Source organism: Neoarthrinium moseri (assembly GCF_022829205.1).
Source record: "Neoarthrinium moseri strain CBS 164.80 chromosome Unknown scaffold36_Wmoseri_CBS_16480, whole genome shotgun sequence".
NCBI classification, from domain to species: domain Eukaryota; kingdom Fungi; phylum Ascomycota; class Sordariomycetes; order Amphisphaeriales; family Apiosporaceae; genus Neoarthrinium; species Neoarthrinium moseri.
Window position 1 is genome coordinate 103086 of NW_026055150.1, and position 18179 is coordinate 121264.

The following is an 18179-nucleotide window of genomic DNA, read 5'->3' on the forward strand; positions in this document are numbered from 1 at the left end:
ATGATTGCCATCATACGCTATATCGCGCCGTCATTCCTATAGCTATTCCGTTATTACATGACCTTCAGCCGAGCAGTTCACTTACACCGGCCTGTGCCAAGCCGTGGGTCTTCCAATGACAGCCCCAGGAACTGCCCATGTGCTGCACGGCCGCTATCGTTATCAGGCCCGCAACCCCAAGCAGCTCAGCCCTACGCGACGTCATTCCTAAGCTCGCGATAGGCCTTCGAGCTGCATCAAATGCAAGCTCCCCCTTTCTCCGAGTTATCACAAACCTATAACCCTCCGAAATATCCTGAGCCTGGCAATCCACGACCATGGCTCCGCCCGTATCGATTCGCGGGCTCCTGACCTACGCCACTAACCTGTTCTCACAGGTCCCTCTCCACTTATCCGACGTCCCGAGCCCGCTCTCCATCCTCGGCAGCGGGCCAAGCAGCCCCAGCTCCGACGTCGCTCAACAACACCAGCAGCCGGGCATCACGCCCTATGTCCCGCTGACTGGCGCGCCGTCATGCCCGCTCGATGGGCCCATCAGCTGTAACAACAAGACAGCCGGGGACTCGTGCTGCTTCGTGTATCCTGGCGGACGGCTGCTGTTGACGCAGTTCTGGGACGAGGTGGTGCATGTCGGTGGGTCGGAGGAAGATTGGACCCTCCATGGCCTGTGGTAAGCTGCATTTGGCATCCGAGGCTTTCGGGACGGCAATCCAAGGCGATGAGGTGCTAACTTGGTTGATGTTTCGCAGGCCCGATCTCTGCGATGGCAGCTACGACCAATACTGTGGCATGGCACCGCGCTTCAACAATATCACCGAAGTTCTGAAGCACTATGGGCAAGACGAGCTCCTAGGATTCATGAACAGGTACTGGGTTGCCAAATAGTAAGTGTTGCTTATTTCACAGAATACATACAACGGCGGCGGGTTTGCTCAGAGCTCGTGGGCGCTGACATCGTTGACACAGCGGCGGCAATGCCCACCTATGGGCCCACGAGTACAACAAGCATGCGACCTGCATCAACACGCTGGCGCCCAGCTGCTACGGCGACTCGTACTCGGCCGGACTCGAGGTCGTCGATTACTTCGTGCGCGCCTTCGGGCTGTTCCGCATGCTGGACACGTACGTCGCCCTGCAGCAGGCGGGTATCGAGCCGGACCACGACAAGACCTACGACCTGGACCTGATCCGCAACACCCTGGAGGACTTCAGCGGCGGCAAGGTGGTCCTGCACTGCACGGGACGCAGGCACGACAGACTCCACGAGGCGTGGTATGTCTACTTTGTGCAGGGCAGTCTGCAGAGCGGCGAGTTCGTCCCGGCCAAGGACAGCTTCAAGGGCGACAAGAGCAACTGCGCCCAGAAGGTGCGGTATGTGCCCAAGAGGCGGAAGGGCCATTCTGTATAATAGTTTGGTTAGCATGACCCTGTATTGTAGTTTGCTCCTGCTGCTATCGGTAGGTGTTAGGACCATGGAAGGCACACAGCCAGCCAGGTATCGATCCATATACACGAGGCAGCAGCACAAGCAGTTCTCAAACCTACCTGAGTTGTCTTCCAACTACATTCCAAGTGAACCTCCAAGTAGCATCATTGCCACGAGTACTTCTATTCACATAGCCGTCTCAGTAACACCACCGTGATGGCGTATGCACCCGCGAATGCTCAGTCCTACCGGCGCCCACCGGCTCCTCCTCCCTTGCGTACGCGATGGCCCCGAAAAACAACAGTGTCAGTGACAAAAGCTTGGTCTAGTGCCTTGAAGCCGTCCATGGACAGCAATGATTCATTTGTCTTGTTTCGGTGGCTACCAGAAACGATCCGCAACAGAATCTGGGACTTGTGCTTTCCGCCGTCACGAGTGCAGTTAACAAACAGTTTGGATTCCGGAAACCTCCCATTTGTCAACAAATTTCCCGCTGTAGCCTACAGCTGCAAAGAGGGATACAATGCTGCCAAACGAAGATACCCAACGGAGGCCATTGACGTACGCCTGAGGACTTCGCGCAGCTCAGTACAGTCTCGCCAGTCACGATACAACCCGAGCAAGGACATCGTCCTCCTGGGTTTCAACTCACAGTGTCTGGCCTGGTACCTGGAGATTACACCTCGGTATTCTTGTGTGGATATAAATCAGGAAAAGATTGCGGTCATAGAGAAAGTGCTTGGACACAGCGTGTTCAGAGCAGGGTTGCTACCCGGAGGGCAACTGAACAAGGTGCAATGCATCTATGTCCCAACTGCGGTTGTTGAAATAACACCAGACATGAATGATTACGAACGATGGGAGGCGTTGGTAGGTGTTGGGCATCGTAAAGAAGACGCTGTCGGTATATTTGACCTTGCTCAACGGGAGACCTTTCTCATACTCGAAGAAGCCGCATCTCGGTACGATGAAGCAGCATTGGACGCCCAGCCAGTGGGAATCACTCCCCATATTCGGCTCTACCACAAGATTCTGTATGCCAGAGCTGCGGCCTATGATTCTAAGTTCGCTCTCATCAACACGGCTGTTAAACGAGAGCCTAATATGACAATCCGGCACCAGTTGTATTGGAAACTAGTGCGAATACTCCGCCCGGCACTGGCGATTATCATCAAATACCCACCAGCGCCAACGAAATGAGATGGGGATTCGGTAGATTACGACAGCACTAGAACAGAAAGCAGTACTTGCCCAGCTGGGACCGTATATGTTTGGTGAATCTTGCCGACTTCGTTGAAAGTCCATGATATGCAAGAAACTGCCCAGATTCCCTTGAATTATCTGCCAACCCGAAATGCATCTTGTCCCAACTGCTCAGGGCACAACTAACCTACCGCAGACCCAGATGTCAGTCGACGCCGAAGTCAAGCAGTAGCGCTTTGCAGCAACGGAGCAGACATCAAAACGATGAAGAATAAGAGGCTGACATCTTTACTGCGCCGAGACTCTTGGACGATGACATTCGACCGAGGCAGGCGCACTGGGCTTGATAGTCCGGGCTTGAGGCTCTTCTGGGGTTCTACCTGCTAAGCGAGTCGGAGAATGGGCGGAGTTGAGTATCAAAGTCTTGCTAATCAGCGCGGAAGGCGAGCTTGACAGGTCGTTGACAGGCTTAATTAGAGCCATATGGATGCATGTGCAATGAAACTCTAATACTTCACAGCGAAATATACTATACTCGAGACGCTTTAGTTGACGTCGCATTTGAAGGAGTGCTATCGGACCGACATGCGGATGGAGTGATCGTGAACAGCTTAGCTTGCGGGGGGACGATGAGCAAGCGAACCAGGCCTGGGGTTCGCTCCGCATCGCACAGGCACGCGGAACTTCGCATTCTGAAGCCTTTCCCGTTCGGTGCGCATGGGCATCTCTGTTCCTGGGGATGAAGCGAGCTTGGGATCGAAATACAATGCATATCTTGCGCTGCCGAGACGACAAGGCTGTCGCAACTCGGCCGTTCTCGCAGTCGAGACGTGCACCGCAGCTGCGCAAATGCAGCGCTGCATTCGACCGTCCGAAGCGTGCAGGCAAACCGCTCGCTCTCTTTTCAGGTACGGCCGCCCGGCTGGCGCTCGCATCGTTCCTGGCGAGTACAGGTGAACTAGGTAGGACGCGCAGGTGCTGGGTCATACATCCAGCGTCTTTGTGCGACGCATCTTGCATGCCCAAGAGTTGCAACGAGATTTGAGCACACAGGTGCCGCTGAGACGTTACTAGCATTTCAGCCTCGAAAGCGCGACGATGACCGTCGAGGAGTGTCATTGCGCACGTTGGAGCTGTGGCTGAGCATGGAAAGACAGCATTAGTCAATCAATCACAGTTCGGTCTGTGAGGCTGACCTAAGACAGCGGGCGCATCAGGCAGCTGAAGGGAAGAGAGGCGTCAACGGCAAGGCCGATGCTAGCAGGAGCCGGATGACGGGATGATGCTGATCAGCAGCCCGCCGTTGCTCCCTTGCCGCCTATCTTCGCTAATTCGTGCCGACTGGCACGCTGGGTGCTGGCAGACAGCAGCAGACTGGCAGATTGGATTGAGCAGCGAAGATCCAACCAGGCCTTGGCTCAACAAGTCTATTGAAACGGGGCCAGCTTTCACGCGTTTTGGTCGTCAGGCCATTGAGGCTAGAAGGTGACGAACTTTCGACAGCTCATGACTCGCTTTTAACAACAGCATCAGAAACAGGACCAGGACCAGCCGACCACAACTGGCCTCTCCCAACGATTGCGACCTCGAGGCGTGCTTCCCACTTCATGTCGCACGGCATAGAATGTTTCGATGGCACCCCTCTCGCTCTTCTACGCTCTGCCCCTCCAACCCAACAGCGGCTGCAGCAAGGGATAAAGGCGAAAAAACGACCCTGTGTGCTGCACGTGCAGGTTCGACAGCAGAAACTCAATTTGTCGACTTGTCACCTCTAGAAGTAGTCCGTACCGAGAAACTGCAGCGGCCTGCATGCTAAGACCAAGGTCAAGAATATCGCGCTGCCATGACCCGGCCAATGAGCTCCGGCAAGCGTCCCCTTCTAGGCCCGACCAGGTTTGGCGTCCCTGCAATAGAAGCCACCAAGAAAAATTCCTTTCCCTTGTAGGTTTCGACGATCAGGGCCAAGAGGCCGGCATCGACTTTGGATCATCTGCATGTGCTTGCGCATCCATGATGATCCATTATTAGGGATGTACCACCCAAACGAACACGCGAGAAAAGAAACCAAGGTACGTAAATACATACCGGACGGCTGTACCTACCACAAGGCATTCCGGCTCCACCTTTTGTCGTCGGTATCGGTCGTAAGAGCTACGATAGGGTGTGCCAACGCGTAGGAGTCGAGGAGGGGCCTGGCAGAGTCGATTCAACTACCGATGTCTTAAGAGTGCAATAAGTTGAGTTCGACTTGATGTTTGCTGCGCGGTTACAGACTGGCTGGATAGTATTGATGCGCAATAGATGGAGGCAAGGGCAATGTTTCACCTCACTACAGGACACCGTCTACCCGGGTGCAAAAGGCGCGGATCCAATCCTTCCAGTGAAGAAACATCCAAGACAGCCTGGAAGACACCGCGTTCCAGCACAACGGGACGTTTCGTGCGCCTTCTTGAGTGGTCGCGGTTCGCCGCAGCCGCAGCATTCACCGAGATGCTATCTGGCTTTCGGCGTTTCATGCAAATCGCCAGTCATCGGGGCACGCTGAAGTGAGATACGACGGCCATATGGAAAAGCCATCAGCAATACGAGTGACCAGGCCGTGTCGTCCAGTAGACGACGAGTCGGCAGCCATGACTTCGCCTATTCGAACTATTTACGTACAGCCAGCTCCAAGGGCGTCGTCGCACAACTTGAAGACGTCAAGCGTTTGCTTCACCGTTGACTCGGACCGGGACCCATCGCATTACCCAACACATTCGACACTTGCTTGGCTGTGTGGTGAGGCTTGCAGTGTGTCTCTCCTTTGGGTTTACAGCACTGCCAGACAGGAACCGCTCCACGCGTGCCTGAGTATCAAGCTGGCCAGGCATGGCCTGCCCTCACTAGTGCTAGCCCCCGGAAGTACGGCTTCGTGGGCTGCCAACCCGACAGGTCTTCCCCAGACAGCAGCAACGAGGAACTGCACTAACCAACAGCCACTGCCACGGGTGGCTCATCCTTTGGTGTACGGCGAGCACTTTGCATTGCAATGCAATTCCAACTCGCAGCCCGCTGGTTCATTGAATTGCCCTGGGCTGGGAGTCCAGGTTCAGAATCCGCTTGGGCTAGCGAAACTGGGGAGCAGCAAAACCAATGACCACAACGCCGCTCCGCCCTAGGGGAATGCATGAAGCCCGTACCACAAATAGTAGTAGGACAAGCCCGTCGTGTTCGTACTCCTTCGACGGCCTGTTAGCAGGACAGTGAGCGCGGCGCCATGCGCACACTGGGCGAGTCGACGACGCAGACGATAGTTCATGGCTGAACCCGCCAGACCATTGACCAGCGCTCCAGGCGTGCATACGCCGCGTTTGGCCATCTGCCGCTCGTCGCCTGGGAAATGCGGAAGTACCCCGTAATCTCAGCGTCCGCGCCACAGGGCTGCCTGCGTTCCGATGTGGATTGCCCGTTTTGGCAGTCTGTCCCCAGGCCGTCCCTGTTTCTCCCACTGTAAATGCGGAACGCGATGCTAACAGGAGCGGACTAGTGGGCGCTGTCCCCCCTGCCCCCCGGTCTGGCACGCATGGATTATTCATGGCTTCGTCCAATTCGCGCGCGCCATCGTCGATTAGTCGGGGGCCGCCGTTTTTTTCTGCCCCCAGCTTTGCCCAGAGCAGAGGCGAGAAAGAGTCTGGAGGGAGTTCCGGAGTGAGAGAGGCCCTCCCCCCCCCCGGCTGCCCACTGCCCAGCGCCCACCACTGCCAGCAGCCCAGAGTACGGCACGCTCTGTACGTACTCAGTAGCGCAGTCCTGTGGCGGCGCTGTCGACCTGTAGCAGTGTACTGGCGCCGTGGTGTCTGCGTGTGTGTGCCCCAAGTACTGTACCTGAGGACTGGGTGTCCTCGTCCGCTCGTGCCCTGTACCCGTTCCCCCATCTGCAGCGACTGTACTGCAGCGACGGTACTGTACCGTCTGTACATTCTGTACCATCTGTCCCGCGTGGTCCGTTCACGCTTTTCCCAGCTCATTTCCCTCGTCCTCCCCCATGGTTTCCACCCTCCACCTCTTTCTCATCCTGTCCAGTTTGTCCCTCTCGAATTTCGTCACCCTCGAGCCAACTGTTTCCTCACGATAGTCTCTCCTTTCATTGCAATCTGGACGCTCGAGTGCACCTCTCACTGTCGCTCGGTATATCGGAGAGGGTGACAACTGCTCGTCATCTGTTGTTGTTGCCCAACCACAGCCCCTGGACCACAACATCCCCGCGTTTCCCGATGAATGGTATTCCTCCGCCTGGATACCAACGACGGGCCGATTAACGACGCTTTCCAACACCCATCACTTCTCACCTCCAGTCTCTCCGCAAATTGGTCCGTGGAGCACACACGTGTGTCGGTGCTCTCATCCCGCACAACGCCTATTGTGCATAGTATTTCCTCCCAGCCAACCCCCCGTGGGACGGTATCACCCTCGCCATCCGCCAATCCTTCGTCAACCTCATCGTCGACCGTCAAAGTCTGACTGGAGCCGTCGATCCCCTCGATCCCCACCGACACCATGTCGACGGCCGTAAAGAGGGCCTGCGACGCCTGCCACCGCCGCAAAGTCAAGTGCGATGGCATCAACCCGTGCCGCAACTGTTCGTCGGCACAGCTAACCTGCACATACAATGCGATCCCGCAGAAGAAGGGCCCCAAGGGATCGAGAGCCAAGGTCATCAGCGAACTTCGCGAGACACAACGGGCTACCAGCCTGTCTGCAAAGGTCCAGAGCCGTCTCAATGGCATCAACAGTCCGCCATGCGCTCCCACGCTGGCGCCAAACGCCGGCCTTCTCGCCCCGGAACTGGTCAAGGAGACGATCGATTTCTTCTTCGCAAACATGTACCCGATGATGCCCATCCTGAACCGTCAGCGACTTGAGCAGCAAGCATTGTATATGGATCAGAGCCTCGACACCTACTGCCTCGTCAGCGCCATGTCGGCCTTCATGCTTCTGCAGCCTGGCTTCGTCATGCCCGGCGGCGATCCCCTCTTTGAACATCCTGGCGCCGGCATCACATCGTGCCACCTACTGATGGAGGAGGCAATTCGAGTTCGCAAGGGCTATGAATACACAGAATCGCCGACCTTGAACGGCCTGTGCACCAGCTACTTCTTGTTCGGCTGCTACTATGCTCTGGAGATGCACGACAAGGCATGGTATCACCTGCGCGAGGCCACAACCCTGGCGCACATGATTGGCATGACCCAGGAGGACAAGTACTTACAGTTTGACACAATTGAGAGTTCCAGAAGACGTCGCCTCTACTGGCAGCTCTTTGTAACAGAGCGGTAAGTCACCCTAGAGATGCTTTCTTTCCGTTCGTCGTCTAATGATAGTATTAGGGCATATGCCTTGAAATATGGTCGTCCCGTATCGTTGCCGGCTTCGATCAACCCTCCCACTCTGGGTGACGATCCTACCGATCCTTTGGCTCACCAGCTCAATGGCCACATCCTCCTTGCCAACCTTTTCAGGCCATTCGACGACACCTTCATGCTTCTCTGGAACAAAACCCGCAGCGAATGCACCCCGGCTTACCTCGGCGCTCTTCAGAAGCAACTCTCCGAGACCCACTTACCGTACGGCGCAGACTCCGACCTTCGCGCAAACCAATCGTGGTTGAAGACGGTTACTTGGAACCTCAGCATGCAGAACGGAATGTCGCCCGGCAGCGATGACATGTATCAGTACCCTATCGACATGTCGCGTGACCTGGCTTCCCTTACATCGCATTTCTCGACTCAGAGCACAGAGTTCTTGGGAGTGCCACTTGTAGCGAAGCTGTTGGACATTTCCAGCAACCTGGCCGACGTTCTGTCGATGCAGCCCTCGTCGGGTGACCCGTTCAGCATCACACCTCAGCAGCAACTGCAGTCGCTCCTGCAAGTAGTTTCAGTCCTTCGAAGTGGCGAGCACCACTTCTTGCCTCTGCTTCTTAGCAAGGTGCACGATGCTCTGCCGCGTCTGGCCAACCCACTCCTCCAGCGTGTCCCAGACAACATTTGCAATATCGACATCTTCGATGGCTTCGGCAACGCAGGCATGGCACAGCCGCCGGTTATGACGGATTTCAAGACAGAACAGCACTTCAAGCCCGAGCCCTACACGCCCGCCCCGGTGCCTCGAGTCGATGAGATCGCCAACGACTCTGGTAGCTCCAATGGGGCGCCAACGGCCACCGATATGAACTCGCCCTTCGCCATGGCCAGCTCCCCTGCTGTCATGTCGCCTGCTGGCGTCGAATACCCCCACATGGCCGAATATAACTCGATACCTGACATTATGGGTTCGATGGGGCAAAGCCAGGCTTCAAGTCTTGGCCAGGCTGGTCATCTGAATCAGCAATCGATGCAGCACCAACAACAGCAGCATACCGGCTATCAGCAAGGCTTGCAACAAAGCCACACTATGCACAACCAAATACAAAACTCAATGCACAGCCAAGTAAATCAGGCAATAGGTCAACAGCAGGGGCTGACAGGACTGAATCAACAACAACCCGCGGCCGGTCACACCCAAGGGTATAACCACGTCAACCACGGTATGGCTCAAAATTTGATGAACAACATCTTACACCGTCAACCGCCACAGCGTTCAAACAGCTTCATTCTACAACAGCCTCAGCAACAGCAAACTCCGCAGATTCCTCGGACTGTCGGAGACTTTCATGCACTCCAGCGTGCAAACTCAGACAACGTTGGCATGAGCACGCTAGGCATGAATTCAATGGGATCAGAGATGGACTTCAGCACAATGAGGTAGTCGCACTGGGAACAGTGATGACGCTCAAGTTTAACGAACACGATTTCGCCTTATCTGTTTCTCATTATTCAGCGGTCCACTTATCCGCCGGACCACTCCTGTTATATTTTGTTTCTTCGGCACATATTATAGAATGTTGTTCTCATCTTATCATCGCGCATAGCGAGGCGAAGCATATCTAGCATCGCTTACATGGAAAAAAGTACGCTGGCTTGGTTTGACACAGCCGATGGCGGGGTTATCCTTATCCGGAAGGGGCTTCGGGGAGGACTTTCTGCTTTTCACTTGTATTTCATTTGTCACACGGTGTTTTCTGCGCAAAGTGGATCAGGAGTCCTGGATATCCGGTGTTACGGTCATGGCTTTTACTGGGTATGAATAATAACATTCACGGATGTTGGAGACTTTTGAAAGAAAGAGAATGGACACATGACGAATTGGCTGTTGGATGAGAGCAACACAGAGATGATTGATCCTGGCATTTAGTAGCCAGTCCCAGGGATAGGAGAAACCTTACCCCTGTTAGGATGTTATGTAGTTGAACAATCTAGAACTTAAGAATACTTTCAAGCATCCCTTATCCTGCCATCTATGCACAGGTGACGACTTTGTGAGGACCCCGGTAACGTTTCAAGTTACCATATAGTCACATTTCCATCCAACAGAGCTTCCCTGTATCCTCAATGAGGCCTCTTCATAACCCAGACGCTAGCCAAAGATTTGAGAATCGTCAATCTGGCCAGCAGCTAGCAAACAGCTCGAAATGTTACACCCACAGATACTGTGATAGACGGCGTCGCTAGATAGATAGAGCCCGTTCCATTAGCGAGGATCTTGAAGGAGAACACCGTCCGGAGCCTGCCCTGCCATGCAAGCAGGCCACAGCACGTGGTCTGAGTCTAGATGCACACGCGGGACAGAGAGCGCTCTTGAGGTTCCCTAGCGTTGCGGAGAGTGTGATGGGGCAGATTGCTGCGTCACGGTATTTTTGACTAGGAGCATGTATATTAAGGTAGGTCGATAATCGCAGATCTGCCTAGACAAGCGCGCGCGGTTGCTTGCATTTAGGGCAAGGGGGGAAATTGTTGAGCGCTTCATCTTCGTTGCGAGGCCCAGGTACGGCTCGGGCTGGCTGAGTTCGTGAGTCGTGTGGTCTGGCGCTTGTGTTGCCGGACGCCGGCTTGGTGTCTTAGCTGTACGCTTTCTAACAGACTACCACCCAAGGGATCGCCCGCACTACCGCCCGCATCCTAATATTAGAGCCAGGTTATAGACCGTCGCACTCGTGGGTCCTGTTGTAGGGCTGTAGTACTATACTAGCTGATGGGAATTCGCGTGGTGCTGCTCTAGCATCTGCGCCGGTCCTTGTGGTGGAAGACTTCTAGAACCCCAGCTCTCAAGATAGTCGTGCAAAGCTATGGTGTATGTGGTTTTCGCCGGCGTATCTCAGTAGGCATCATCAAAGCCGAAGCCAAAGCGGCTCCTTCACCTGCTCATCTTAGCAGGCGTAAAGACGACAGTCATCAATACCCAGATACACTTGCCAGCATCGACCGAATCGCAGCGTGACAAAGTGCAAGATAAACTATATGGAAAGTATGGAGATGTCATGGCTGTGAGAGTCACCACAGCTTATCACATTTCCCCGCTAGACAGCGGAAGGCTCTCAGCGCAAAATTTGTCGACCGCTTTGGCAGAAATTCAGAGCCATCCGACTTGTGCATTGGTAGAGAAGGTCTGGTGAACCTTTGCCCACACATATCGTTCTCATGGAGCTTTCTGAAGAAGTGGAATGACAACAGGAGACTCCCGACCTTCGCGACTCGGTGCTTCAAATGCTTCGACAACCTACCTACATCTGCTCCATATCCGTTACTAGTACAACAACCGAAACTAATGATACGGAGAAAGCACCATATTTCGAAGATAGAGTTGAAAATGGTGTGGTCACTGCCACTCTTCAGAAGGATACCCCTAGCCAGGTCGCTCGAGGACGTAACGGCAGAACACGAGGATTATCGCGGCTTGCTATGCTCACACGTGTATTTCAACGACGAAAAACTCAAACAAGCGTTCAATCGTATCTGCTGGAGGAGTCGTGAATCTACGGCTGAGAAATGGGCCGACTGCGACCTGAGGAATGACTTTTGTGGGCACGAGATCCGGTGTGAGTTTTGTCCTTCGGTTTACCGATGGGAAGTCCATGGAGAGTACGTTATCCTAAAGCAGAACGTGAAAATTGACATCGATTTGACGTTAAGTCCCTCTGAAGTGGGATCAAAGATGTCTTACGAATGGGCCAGCCTACTAGACCCTGAGTCGTTTGGATTCTACAATGACCAGGAGACCCGATTCAGCGTTTGGTGCCAGGAAAAGGGTTGTATAAACGGATCAGGCTGGGGTACGTATCTTCGCAAAATGTGGTAAACAATTAGAATAGAAATTTTACGATATAATATCAATTGTTTTCAGGAACGTCTTGTTATTTAATGCGAGTGGGTGTTTTGGTCTGCCGAAATCTGGTGGATCAAGTGCAAGTGATAGCGAAGTAACACAAGAGCTGCGCTGCGACAAGACTTGATCGTTGGAAGCTTTGCGGCTCGCCATCCTTCCCTTGATGAGATTGAACAATAGTGAAATGGTGTGGATGGCTCACTCATGTCAGAATGTGTCTGCGCGCTTCCCGTGCACTAACTGCGGCGACTCTCGTGAAAGATGGCCAGTCTCCTCTGGCCGGCTGCTCACAAGACTATCAATTCTTCTGGACGCAGCGTGACAGCGTTATTTCTGCGTATTAACCAAGGACTCAATGTGGAATTATCCGGCTGGCGTCGTCGCTGGCTAATGTGTAACAGCTTCCCAAGGCTGCGCTTCGGGCAACCCGACGCAAAGTTATCGAAATGAAATCAGCTTCGGAGACGTGGTTGTTGAGCCACCAATAGTATCATAAAATGCTTGAGCTAGTTTTGATAATCCTAGAGCTGGTATTGGGACGGTTTGACTATCCAGATAGAATCGTAGACTATAAGCACATACTAAGAGCGGGTATGTAGTTATATCCCATTTCATTTCCCGCCTCTCCTTCCGCAAAGATCTCGTTACTTGGTCTTCGCGTCCTCCTCAGTTTTGTTGCCATGTTCTAAGTACCACTTTCGGGGTTAGCAGCAAGTCCAACAAGTCAGCGGCGATGGATGGGCACCCAACTTACCTTTGCGGCTCTGCGGCAGCCCTCCTCCCACCCAACGCTAGGGTGGTACCCGAGGAGCCTCTCCGCCTTCCCGATCTTGTACCATCTCTCCATGGTACATATACCGACGGCGACGGTGCTGATAACCGGGGGTGTACCCCATGCCCACCCCCACCACTCACACGCCCAGGCTACCCACATTGCCACGTTCGTCGGCACCACCCTGACGTTCTCGTACTCTGGACTACCCGGGCCATCTCCGACGCCTGCGTACTTCCATATGGTCCGCGAAAAGTCATAGTAGGAGTGCTCGGCCCCGTTGGTGACGAAGAAGGCCTGCCCGCCAACCGCATTTCGGACATCCGGGTCCGGGGACAGCAGCTTCTCCGCCGCGAGCAGGTGCGCTTGCGTGCTGTTGCCGACGTATGTCGTGGCGAAGCGGGTCTTGTTCTCCCCGATCTGGAGCCCTTTCATGGCGCTCGTCCGCATAATGATGGGCGTGACATCGTTGTCTCGCTCGCCATGGATGGCGGATGGCCTGAGAGACGCCGTCCTCATCCCATCCGGGTCATCAGCGGCCGTCACGAGCCGCTCGCTCTCGGCTTTGGTCCGCGGGTAGATCAGAGCCTTGGTGTCGGAGTCACCGATCAGCGGCCAGGTCTCATCGGCATCGCTGACGATGACGCCAGGTTTTTGGATGACGCTGACCGAGCTAGTGAACACGAAGGCCTTGGTCCCGGCTTTGGCACACTGCTCCAGTAGGACCCGGGTGCCGTCTACGTTGATGGATCGGACAGTTTCATCGCTCACGTGTTTCCGCGCACCGACCACGGTGGCCGCGCAGTGAAACACCACCGTTGGTTTGCACTCGGCGAGACACGAGGCGATAAATGGCGCGTCTCTGATGTCTCCGCGGTGATACGTCACGCCTTCGAAGATATTGACTGTCGGATTGCGGGTCACCACTGCCACCTTGGCCTCTGGAAACTTGGCCCTCAGCGTCTCGACAATGGAGCTCCCCTGCAGCCCACAGCCACCTGTGATGAGGTATGATTCTGTCGCCATACCGATCAAGCCGCCTGCAGCGGGATGTGAAGGTCAATTGACAGCCCCGTCAGGGAGCAGGCAATTTGAGGTCGCCGTCAGTGAGCGTGGATGATACGTTTGCTGACTCAGGTCAAGGCATTCCGGCTGCCGGCCCACAAACTTCGATAATATTCGAGAGAAGCTGGGGGTAGTTCATTGAGGTATTGCCGAAGACATTCGCACCTGCTGAACGATGGACGATGGCCTCTGAGGTTGCATTTCTCTCACATTCATGTGTGCAAACCATTCCATCTTGGTCCCGGGTCCCGGGCTGATCGGACCGCGGGGCTAACCTGGGAGCTGAGAGTAATCAGCCAATGAAAGGGAAAGGTTGCAGCGGGAACAGCCTTGTATCTGCACAAACCTGCTAGCATGTCTATTCAAGCCTGTGATTCGCGCGTACGATTCTGAAAGCTGAACGGACTTGTCAATGGTTGTTGCATAGTTGTATAAGCTATAGCAATTGCGATACAATGAATCTGTCTTGCAGTCCATCACCTGTTGCGATTGATGACGTAGCGAAATTCAAGCTTGGATGCCGCCGTACCTATGCCTCTTGAAATAACATATTTCTTCCGCCTTCCCCCGTCGAGCTGCCATGACCTATTGGCCTCGCCTCTTACGAGCGGGAAAGAGACATTCGACTTTGGCGTCAGCAGTGGACAAGAACTCGTATTTCTGCACTATGATCCGTGACTTGGCCAGATTGAGACATCAATGGTCTATTGATCTGACATGCTTTGCGCAGAATGGTGTGCTCAGCCAATGAGAGTAGGCGGAGTTTTCAGCCCGGGATACCGTGCGCTTGGAATACGAAGTCTACTATACTGCCGTGTTGCAATCCACATCTGAGGTTGCTGTTTATAGGAGGGCAGTATAAAGCTGAGGCCTCTCGACAGATCTTTCTTCGGTATCAATACCTACCCCCATCAAGCACCCGACAGAGCAATCCAGCAACAGCCAATTCCACGCTCGTTCACCATGTTCACCAAGACTCTTGCCCTCCTTTCGGCGCTTGGCCTTGCTACCGCACAGAGCAACTATCCATTTCAATCTGCACCCTTCAATCTCGTGATTTCCAGCTCTATCAATGAGACTCTCAATGGACGCAAACTTGGGGGATGCCATAGTGGCGCGGCAGTCGAATCGCTATGTCTCTACGATGGTGCCGCCCAAGAGTCGTTCTACACCTTCTACTTCAATACAACAAGCGACGCAGCCGACCCCGATACGCTGCAGACGGGCCTCTTGACGTGGAATCTGCCGCTGGGGGACGGCAACTTCAACGAGCCCATGTCGTTCAGGTACAACCCGGCGTCGAACCTGGCTTTTCCGTTCATCTGGCCCAGCTACGATGATGCGCAGCCCGTGGCGTTCACGACCGAGGACCTGCTGGCCGTGCCCGCGTACGTCAACGACGCCATTGAGCCCCCAACGCCGTACCGGCGCGGAGTGACCTTTTGGAACAACCGGTGGGTGGTCTGCCAGACATACTGGCAGGGGTACAGCTATACAGCGCTTCAATGGGTGCTGGGAAACCAGGCGCCGCAGAACCCGAGCTGCGATGCCGTCACTGTGAAGAGGGTATTCATCTGACAGGGGTGGCGCTTTTCTGTAGGGAATGAATAGGCGCGCTCATCCAGGCTTGTGGACGCGAGAGATGTGGCAGAGCAAGATGCATTTGTTGAACGAAGTCATGGACATAGGTCATTGACAGCATGATGGATCATGTCTTTGAGAATAGTAATATTGATATAATAGTAATCGAGAGGCCTAGCCAGTTGGTCTTGCTATATGAGCACTCAACAACTCGAGCCCCTAGAGACCCTATCAACAAGTGACGGTACACAGTACTATGTAGTTGCCCATGGCCTGGGCTGCCAGTGGGCGGGCCGATGTCAGGGGAGGACCCCATCGAGATCGCAGCCAATGACCGCCCGGGTATTGTCAGAAGGCCCAAGCTTCCGCGGGGTGCAGTGGGCCGCTCGCTGGAACTTTGGCTGCAGCTCCACCAGACTCTGGGCCGACTTCGCCCCAAATTTTTGAATCACCCAGCTAAACTCCCGACTGAGGCTTCTGAGCTGACCCAGGAGCTGTGCTGCACGCAAAAATCGGGACTCACGACTCGGGGCCCATTGACTCACCCACAAACCTCTACAAAGACCGCCATCTCGTCCTGGGTCTTCTGGGACGCCAATTGACAGCCGTCTCCTTTTTCAGCCTCCCTTGACGTTCCGATCGAGCTATCGTGACCTCAAAAATGGCCTTCCAGACCCTGCTCCGGGCGAGAGCCCCTGCAGCTCTGGCTCGAAGCTGTCGGGCTCCCTCGAGCCAGTATGCGTACGTCAATTGAATATGCCATGGAATCCCTCGGGATGTGAGCTGATCATCACGCTGCAGTCGCTTCCTGAGCTCGACGCGATCCCTCCGTGCCGACGACAGCGACCTCAACAAGGTCTCGCGCTCCATCACACAGCCCAAGTCCCAGGGTGCCTCGCAGGCCATGCTGTACGCCACCGGCCTCGACGATGCCGACATGAAGAAGGCCCAGGTCGGTATCTCATCTGTGTGGTTCGAGGGTAACCCCTGCAACATGCACCTGATGGACCTGTCCGTCATCGTCAAGGAGTCCGTGAGGAAGGCCGGCCTGATCCCCTACCGGTTCAACACCATCGGAGTCTCGGACGGCATCTCCATGGGAACCACCGGCATGAGATACTCCCTCCAGAGTCGTGAGATTATTGCCGACAGCATCGAGACCGTCATGAACGGCCAATGGTACGACGCCAACATCTCCCTCCCGGGCTGCGACAAGAACATGCCCGGTGTGTTGATTGCCATGGGCCGCGTCAACCGCCCCAGCATCATGGTCTACGGTGGTACTATCGCCCCCGGCTGCAGCAAGGACGGAGCCCAGATCGACCTCGTCAACGCCTTCCAGGCTTACGGACAGTACATCACCGGAGAGATCACCGAGGAGCAGCGTTACGACATTATCCGCAATGCCTGCCCTGGACAGGGAGCTTGTGGTGGCATGTACACGGCCAACACCATGGCCACTGCTATCGAGACCCTCGGTATGTCGCTGCCCAACAGCAGCAGTATCCCCGCCGCCCACCCTCTCAAGAGGGCCGAGTGTGAGGGCGTGGGTGAGGCCATCAAGCACATCATGAAGGAGGATATCCGGCCTCGCGATATCTTGACCCGTCAAGCCTTCGAGAACGCCATGGTCGTCGTCAACATCCTGGGAGGCAGCACCAACGCCGTCCTGCACCTTATCGCCATCGCCGACAGCGTGGGCATCAAGTTGACTGTCGACGACTTCCAGAAGGTCAGTGACCGCACTCCCTTCCTGGCCGACCTGAAGCCCAGTGGCAAGTACGTCATGGCCGATATGCAGACCATTGGTGGCACACCCGCTCTCCTCAAGTTCCTGCTCAAGGAGGGTATCATTGACGGCAGCGGCATGACTGTCACCGGCAAGACCATGAAGCAGAACGTCGAGGAGTGGCCCGAGAGCTTCCCCGAGGACCAGAAGATCATCCGCCCCTTCAACGACCCTATCAAGCCTACTGGTCACATCCAGATCCTGCGCGGCCAGCTCGCTCCGGGTGGCAGTGTCGGTAAGATCACTGGCAAGGAGGGTCTCGTTTTCAAGGGCAAGGCTCGCTGCTACGACAGAGAAGATGACTTCATCGAGTCTCTCGAGCGTGGCGAGATCAAGAAGGGCGAGAAGACTGTCGTCATCATCCGATACGAGGGTCCCAAGGGCGGTCCTGGTATGCCCGAGATGTTGAAGCCCTCGTCCGCCATCATGGGCGCCGGTCTCGGCAACGACGTTGCCCTGCTCACCGACGGTCGCTTCTCTGGCGGTAGCCACGGCTTCTTGATCGGACACATTGTCCCCGAGGCCATGGAGGGCGGTCCCATTGGACTCGTGCGAGACGGAGATGAGATCACCATCGACGCCGAGAAGCTTACCATGAACACCAACGTTACCGATGCCGAGTTTGCCGAGAGGAGAAAGGAGTGGGTTGCACCGCCACCCAGGTACAGCAAGGGTACTCTGACCAAGTATGCTCGCTTGGTGAAGGATGCCTCCAGCGGCTGTGTCACTGATGGCCGGGACTAAAACCTGTGTCTATCCAGGGGCTTGAGTGTTATTTGGTATTTTAGAAGAGTGTGGGTTTCTGCCGAGGGGATGTATTGCAATCCTGTGTATATACGATATCATTCTGAGCTTTGGGCTTTCCACGGTCGGCTGGTCTAGGTCCGGAAAATCGGCGTAGCGATATCTTTTTGTTACTCGTTATTTACTACTCATCATCCTGAAACTCCTGCCCACAGCCTGGTGGATCAACTGACTACTCCTACTGGACAATATCACCAATACTTGTACGAACGGACTCGGTCAATATCGATCTAACGTGATTCCAGTCGGACAATCGCTTGAGTCCAACCCACCCTGGGTTTATCCGAAGTTGTGAAACT

General features: G+C 54.9%; 5 protein-coding genes across 5 annotated transcripts; 4 read left to right on the forward strand and 1 right to left on the reverse strand.

The window, feature by feature from the left end:
- Window positions 1–317: 317 nt before the first annotated feature.
- Window positions 318–2626, forward strand: JN550_008515 (uncharacterized protein; the record flags this gene model as incomplete). Its single annotated transcript, XM_049320484.1, has 4 exons — window positions 318–670; window positions 750–884; window positions 967–1371; window positions 1621–2626. 4 exons carry the CDS (start codon window positions 318–320, stop codon window positions 2624–2626), a joined length of 1899 nt encoding a protein of 632 aa, XP_049169447.1.
- A 4539-nt stretch (window positions 2627–7165) lies between these two features.
- Window positions 7166–9415, forward strand: JN550_008516 (uncharacterized protein; the record flags this gene model as incomplete). Its single annotated transcript, XM_049320485.1, has 2 exons — window positions 7166–7941; window positions 8173–9415. The coding sequence occupies 2 exons, from the start codon at window positions 7166–7168 to the stop codon at window positions 9413–9415; spliced, it is 2019 nt and encodes a 672-aa protein (XP_049169448.1).
- Window positions 9416–12513: 3098 nt separating this feature from the next.
- On the reverse strand, window positions 12514–13667 carry JN550_008517 (uncharacterized protein; the record flags this gene model as incomplete). The annotated part of the gene is made up of 2 exons (XM_049320487.1): window positions 12514–12564; window positions 12624–13667. 2 exons carry the CDS (start codon window positions 13665–13667, stop codon window positions 12514–12516), a joined length of 1095 nt encoding a protein of 364 aa, XP_049169449.1.
- A 1002-nt stretch (window positions 13668–14669) lies between these two features.
- JN550_008518 (uncharacterized protein) lies at window positions 14670–15284 on the forward strand (the record flags this gene model as incomplete). The annotated part of the gene is made up of 1 exon (XM_049320488.1): window positions 14670–15284. The coding sequence occupies one exon, from the start codon at window positions 14670–14672 to the stop codon at window positions 15282–15284; it is 615 nt and encodes a 204-aa protein (XP_049169450.1).
- Window positions 15285–15948: 664 nt separating this feature from the next.
- JN550_008519 (uncharacterized protein) lies at window positions 15949–17820 on the forward strand (the record flags this gene model as incomplete). Its single annotated transcript, XM_049320489.1, has 2 exons — window positions 15949–16028; window positions 16089–17820. 2 exons carry the CDS (start codon window positions 15949–15951, stop codon window positions 17818–17820), a joined length of 1812 nt encoding a protein of 603 aa, XP_049169451.1.
- Between the last annotated feature and the right edge of the window lie 359 nt (window positions 17821–18179).